The 7,175-nt window shown below is 37.4% G+C and overlaps 1 protein-coding gene across 15 annotated transcripts in view; it reads left to right on the plus strand.

Annotated features, from left to right (window-relative positions):
• DNTT (DNA nucleotidylexotransferase) overlaps positions 1-7,175 on the plus strand; it is a 464,208-nt gene that overhangs the window by 162,022 nt on the left and 295,011 nt on the right. For 14 of the 15 annotated variants that reach the window (XM_019502672.1, XM_019502670.1, XM_019502663.1 and 11 more), the window contains one exon: positions 2,210-2,384. In XM_019502672.1, the coding sequence (XP_019358217.1) occupies positions 2,210-2,384 (175 nt within the window). Of the gene's footprint in view, positions 1-1,331; positions 1,429-2,209; positions 2,385-7,175 lie in introns of those variants that run through there. The other variant, XM_019502675.1, reaches the window with a different exon arrangement.

The following is a 7,175-nucleotide window of genomic DNA, read 5'->3' on the forward strand; positions in this document are numbered from 1 at the left end:
GTCCCCACCATACCTCTTCCCTCACCCTCCCCTTCCACCACAACAGACTCACCAGCTGTATGCATGTCTCCATGCTTCCAGGCTGTGCACCTTGCTGCCTGCGTGCTGCAGAGTGGCTTCATGCATGGGGCATTTATTGGTCACATTGTTGGCCACATCAGGCCGACTTCTGATACAGTCAATTTTCTTTATATTGGTGATCTGATATTGGACCAACATATCAATGTATCCAGAGATGACCAGAGCAGGGCATGGGGCCCTGCTTCCAGACATGAGGAAACTGGCAGTAGATTCAGTGGGGGGAGGGGTGCTGAGTGGCCAGGTGGCTGTGAAGCCGGCAGTGGCATGGAGTTGCCACAGCCTCTCTGCCTGGCTCCATGGGGACCCCCCAAAGTGCGGGGCCTGGGGGGGATCGCCCCAATTCACTCCCCGCCAGGGAAAGCCCTGGGTGTACCTCTAGTTAAAAGCTCTTTCTTGCAAATAAATACAGATAAACACATGCACACTTAGCAATACCATTGGCTAAACCCTGTTAAATGATCAGCAATCAACCATAAGGGGTTTTTGCCACCCAAGAAGTGAAAATGTAAAGTAAGTTTGTGTAATTTGAATGACTTAACAGAACTCTTAAGTGTAGCTGGGTCGAAAAGAGGTTTTCACTGGGAAATATGAATTTGCAAAAACAAAAAGCATATAATGAAACTTTTGTTGGTTTCAACAAACTTGACAAAACACAGACAGGGTTCTGCTGCTACCCTGCCTGGTTTTTAGCCAATTCACAGGGTTGGTTTCTGGATACACCAGAGCTTTTAGTGTTCTGGACTCCGCAGCCAGCCCTGTCATATGGACTGCAGCACTGGGACCAGGGACTCTAAAAGGCATCCAGAGCACTCTAGGGCTCTTGGGTAGTAGACTGTCCCAAGGCCAGGGGCCCCATAGTTTCTACAAAACTAGGAACCTCAAAGCTCTGGGATACCTGGATATAGGTAGGGATCTTGGAACCTCAGGTGCCAGCTCTGCAGCATAGAAACCATGAGAAAGTCAGCTTAAGATTTCAGGGTTTCCATGTGCCCTGCCACAGAGCTGAAAGGACGGGGAGCCCCAAGGCACTGGCTCACCTATGGTTCTCAGATCTCTAGGTTCTCAGTGTATTGGCAGTCTCCTAGTGCTAACTAAAGCTTTGAAGCCTAGATCACAAGAACCCATAGCTGTGAACAGAGAGGCCTGGGAACTTGAGGCTCAATTTATTTGAAAATGTTGTGAATATTTGATTAGCTTAATATTTTTGTTATTTTTTTATCTTTCACAGGAAATTTAAAACTTTATATTGTTCAGAAACAAAATGATTATTTTCAGTGTTTCAGAAGTTCTTGTGGAACAGAAATTGTCATTTTGGCTAAGTCTGCTTCTACCTTCTAGAATCTGAAAGTAATTATTCATATAATGCCTAATATTTCTTTATCATGCATTTCTAGGAGGCCAGATGTTATTGTAGTGACTTCTGCCTCATTTCTAAGAAAATCTACCCATAACTCTATCATATGATATAGTGTATGGTAGTTTAAATTTCTTATGGAGATTTTATGCTAAATTATACCAGATCAGTTTTGCAAGAGGCCAGCATATTAATAGCAGGAGATGGTCTTCAGACATGATGCATAATTCATAAGGTTTGTTTTTGCATATATTTACCAATACCATTTATGAAGAGCTTAATTTAAGTACAGAAGATTGTAAGTTTACCAAAACTATTAGCAGCTCTAGAGTTTTGAAGGATTTTCTACAGCACATCTCAAAGTATTATGAAGCTCTTATGTATTGACCAGTAGCCTGATTTCTCTAAAGGCTGTCAGGTAACATAAAACAGCCTCTTCATTACAATACTGCTTGTGTAAGCCAAACAGTTTCCAAGTTGCAAAAAAATATGTAATGGAAAAGTGTCCAGAGAAGTTAAATGATGCTGAACGGAGGAAAATGCTGCACTTATAAGAGTTGTCAAACTATAATACTGTTCTTAAAATATATGGACTGAATAGAAAAGATACATTGTAATATAAAAACACAACTTGCTTTCCACATCCTGCCATACAATAGATACAACACTTCAGGAAGCACATGGTATATAAATGTTAAAACAGCAGCTTTGCCGTGAGATACTGTTGGCTCCAAAAAGACAAATAAACCTTCATCTTTGTATTTTCCTTGACAGCGATTCTGTCACCCACATTGTAGCAGAGAACAATTCTTGTGGTGAGGTTCTGCAGTGGCTAAGAGGACAGAAGGTGAGGGACAGTTCAAGATTTGAACTTCTTGACATCTCTTGGTTCACAGCCTGCATGGAAGCTGGAAAGCCAGTGGATTCTGAGATCAAACATCGACTTATTGTAAGTCAGGTTCTTCATTATCAATTCAACTTTTTTCACAAGAATCAAAACTATCGGGTAACTTCAGTGTGTATTTTTGGTGTTATTGAGTTGTGCATGAAAATGCAATGATATTTTTCTCAGAAGTGTATAGATTAATTCATGCTGTTTAATAAAATGAAAGGGTTGCTTCCACAATATCTTTTTTAATAAGTTGCTTTTTTAAATCTTTTTTTATTGGCTGCTGATAGTGATAAGTTACCATAGTCTGGTGCATTATTACTGAAATAATAATATACATAATTCATATAAATTGAAGGCTATTAAAAGTAACCAATAACCAAACTATTTGTCTTTTGTGTGGTATCTGTTGTATTCCCACAAATACTTAAATAGGAAATGCCTCAAATGCCAGGGTAATTGTATCTACTCTGAGACATACAGGACCTATTCTAATGGCTCTCACTGCAGTACTTCACATCTTTCAACAGTATATAAACATTAAAACTTGTACTGGTTAGGGTTGATCTACATACCCTTGAAGAACCTATAAAAAGACTGGTGATGCAGTCTGTGTGTAAAGGAATAGTAATTGGACTTAAGTACCATTACACACTTGGTGCTAGTAGGAAAATATACAGCAGGACTTCAGGTGTTGCATTATACTACAGCAGGATCTATATTGAAAAGCATGCTGTCTACATTCTGTAAATGGTGCTTGACCTTTCAGGTTATAGGAAGATATATAATAATGCACCCTAGCACCAGCAAAGTCATATGGTTATACTGCAGTCTGGTTTTTGGAACTGAATGCAGTATGCTGCAGAACCACTCTGGGCTACACAGTGTAACTGGTGATAGGTAGCATCACTATCCTGACAAGCTGTGCACTCTACATAATGTCATAGTACCACTGGGTGTTCTTCAAAAAGGATGATGTGATGCAACGTCACTGGTAGACCCTGTGCCCCAGCCAACTGTATTTACTTCCCTTATTCTCTTTGAATTTAACCATCACAATGATGGGTATAATGTTGCCTGGCAAAAGGTCTGATACAAAGTTTTTTGAAGCCAATGGGAAAATTCTTATTGATTTCAAAGAGCCTGAATGGACTGCATGAGCTGTAGCTCATTGCAGACCTATATTGTGGAAAAGTAGTGGACACTCAGACCAGTGTAGGATTTTGCTGAGTATATCTTACTGCTGTGTACAGCATGTCAAAAAATGAACCAGTAATTTCATAATAGTTTCTTCTTTAGTTCTTTTTCATCTTGATTATTCAACTATGAAGAATGATCTATAATCCCCTCTAGCCCAGACAGACTGTGATGTCTGGGTCATTTTTCATTGCCAAAAACTAAACTACAATACTGAATCTATTCTCCAAGATTTTAGATGAAAGAATGCCTGTTTAATAACAAATATAAAAAAATGAGTACACCAGATGGAGCTATCGTTCTCAGACTCAGAATAATACCATGATGGCCATGTGTTTATGTTTTCAATGCTTATTTTCCACAGAATCTTCTGAAGGTAGAATGCGCTAAATAAATTGATGCAAACAGAAATAAAAAAAAAAACATATATATAAACATTATACTATCTAACCTCATAGACAGGCTGAGGAGGTACGAATGTTTGGGACTAGTATTTCATTTAACTGACTGAAAAAAACCTAAAACCCCCGCGATCCCAAATATACAAAACACCATAAAGCCTTATGGGGGAATTCAATTTTAAGTTCGAGCTTTAAGATGCACTGTTGTTATGTACTTCCTATTTCATTTCAGCACCATCTGAATCTCTATGGCTTTACATGGACCAGCAAATATGAGTATATGAGATGCTTTTCAAAAAAACAAAGATTCTGAAATTCACTTTCTTATCCAAATATCAGTATAAAAACTAGTAAAAATTAATAATGATTTTTTCTGCATAAGCGGGCCTTCTTGGATTTCTGGTAGAGCAAGATTTCCTGAAGGAGCTATGGTGGCTCATTATGCTATGGAGAGATTAGTTTTGCAAGGGAGATCTTCTCATTTTATTAGGGTATAAATATTTCATACCAATAAACATAGACCATCATAAAGCACTACATGTAACATAAATGAAAAGCATAATAAACATACTTGTGCTAGTCACCTTGTTAACTTAAAAAGTAGATACTTAAGACCAGGTTTCTAAATAGTAAAACAAATAAAAGCATTTTAAATGCTGAATAGACAGGGCCAGTACCGGATTTCTTTTGCCTTAAGGAATGAGAAAAGTTTGAGATGAAGGTCAATTTTTTAAAGTACTAGGTCAAACTCATATCTGGTATATTTAATTGGAATTGCACCAAAAACAAAGTTGTCCTATTATGACAATCTTTTAAAATGTAAAATGAAAGTGAAACAGAAAACCAAAAAACTCACACTGTATTATAAATTGTCACTGTATAAAAATGGACCGTAGTAGGTTAAAATTTTGAGTGAGCCGCTGGCTGGGTTTCAGAATCTGTTGTGGATCTTCCTGGTAGGGGCAGAAGAGGAAAGAAAGAATGGTCGCTGAAGAGCAGTGATGAAAAACAGTTGTTGAGCAGTAAAAGGTCAGAGAAGTTGGGATATAGGTTGCAGCTATAATATATGATTTATGAAGTACTCAGGCATTGCAGCCCGCAGTATGTCCAGACTACCCAGGGTTTGAAGGTAAGTGGAAGAAAGTGACAGGAGTAATGGAATAAATACAAGTGTGTATGGTCCCTCCTCAGTTTAGTTACACAGGCTGAGAAAGCCTGAGGCCATAGTAGTAGGTATCCAGTGAAAGGAAATCTTCATTTGAAAGTGACTGAGGGAAAAACTGTAGGGATAACAATAAAAAAGTGCTTTTTCATGAAACTGATGAACAGAGTAACTGTACCAGATCACTCTGTTTCAGGACTGTGTACAGTTTGTCTGTCACACCAGTCACCAATTTTATAGTGCACCTAGATCTTTGTTTTCCTCTTTACTTAAAATAGGCCTTTATGAGGTTAGCTGTGTACCTAAGATTCTGTTATATTATATCCTTACATTCATACCATCCTGAAAACATTATCATAAAAGGACTGAAAATGAATGAACATGTCTATTCAGAATGCTCCTAAAAATTGCTTTTTGATATTGGCTGTGGGTTCAAATGCTATCTGGTCCCATCACACACGGTAAAAAACAAAGGCAACCTGTGAGATAAGTATTAAATTGCACCTGTTTGGGAGTAGAACCCACCGGCTCAGATTTTGTTTTTTTCAGCCAGCTAGTTTGTTTCTAGCATTCAAGAAGTAGGAGATCAGTTTTCTATTTTTCCATAAAAGAGGAATGGAAGTGGCAGCATGACAAATTCAGGTTGGCATTCTTCCCATACATGAAAGCAACAGACGTTATAGCAGGGAAATTATATAGACAATCACTGATATGCAAAGGTTTAAAACTCTGTTCATATGCACTCTAATGGCGAATGTTTGTAGATGCTCTGTACTACTTGTATAGATATTAGAAATACTTGTAGAAGCAAGCAATAGACATACATGGGATGATTTCAAACTAGTTTGACCCATGTTTAATTTACCATAATATGCATTTAATATGCAAGGGAGATTTCGATCTGCAGAAAAGGTAGATTAATACTTACTTTTAAATTATCTTAGTATTTGTTTCTTCACAGCGTGGTAAATTATCTGAAAGTGCAATGGCAAAATGCTTGTGTTTGGGACTGGATGCACTGTGGTGTGACTGTCTTTAGTCAGAGGTTTGATTTTTGTCCCCTAATCTGTATTTGCCCCATAATTTGTATGAATAATAATATCCCACCTGTTCTCTACGCTAAAAGGCAAAATAAATGTAAGTAAGTTACATTATGTTTAGTTGATGATAGAAAGGGACAGTTTCTTTAGTCCTCATGCTGTCACCTACCAATCAGACTCCAGTAATTACAGTTTGCATCTATTTTGTTTTCTATTGATTTCTGTCCCAGGTTTGTTTTGATAAGTTATACAACCAGTATTAGCATATTAAAAACATAAACATGTGGATACTGATTGAGGGGGAAAGCTCAAATAATTTTGCAAAAGCAGGAACAGGATGTTTGTGTCTCAGCGCACTGTTTTCCTGGATACAGTGAAATATTTTTGCTTTACTATAGCGCTCTCCGTGTACTTAGTTTAGCTGTCTGATTCCCAGCTCTACTTCACAGTCATTCTTCTCACGACTTCAGCTCTTGCATAGCTATTTTTATGACCTAGTGAAGTTAATGCTGGTTTACATACAATATTTAGTAACATGCTCTTTACTCACCACCTTCCTAGTTGACGTTATTTCAGTTAGTCCATTAACTATAATTAATCATAAGTGTTTGAGATTTCAAATCAGTGTTTAAGTATAATTCATGAATGTATGCAAGCGTGGCAGAGTAATGCTATTTTTCCTTACTGAAACTCTTTTCCAGTTACATGCTAGAGTAGCCTTACGTAAAGATATAATAACTTCCTTCCTTTCAAAACAGACTGTGAAAACTGTCAGAAATTTTTATTTTGCTTCAGCAATTAAAAAAATTACCTTTTAGTTTTTATGAGTACAATTATACTATTGGATAAATTGCTACAAACTTTGCTAGATCATGCATAGTGGCTGCTTTTTTATAAAATCATTTTTAACTAATACATTATCTAGTGTACTTGAATTCTCCTTGCCCATGTATGTTATGGAGAGAGGAGTCCTTTTTTCCCTTGTTAATATGAAGACAAACTTCCCATTACATACGTACACACACACACACACACACACACACACACACAC

This window comes from Gavialis gangeticus, unplaced genomic scaffold (assembly GCF_001723915.1).
Source record: "Gavialis gangeticus isolate Ggan-Ray unplaced genomic scaffold, GavGan_comp1, whole genome shotgun sequence".
In the NCBI taxonomy this organism is placed as follows: domain Eukaryota; kingdom Metazoa; phylum Chordata; order Crocodylia; family Gavialidae; genus Gavialis; species Gavialis gangeticus.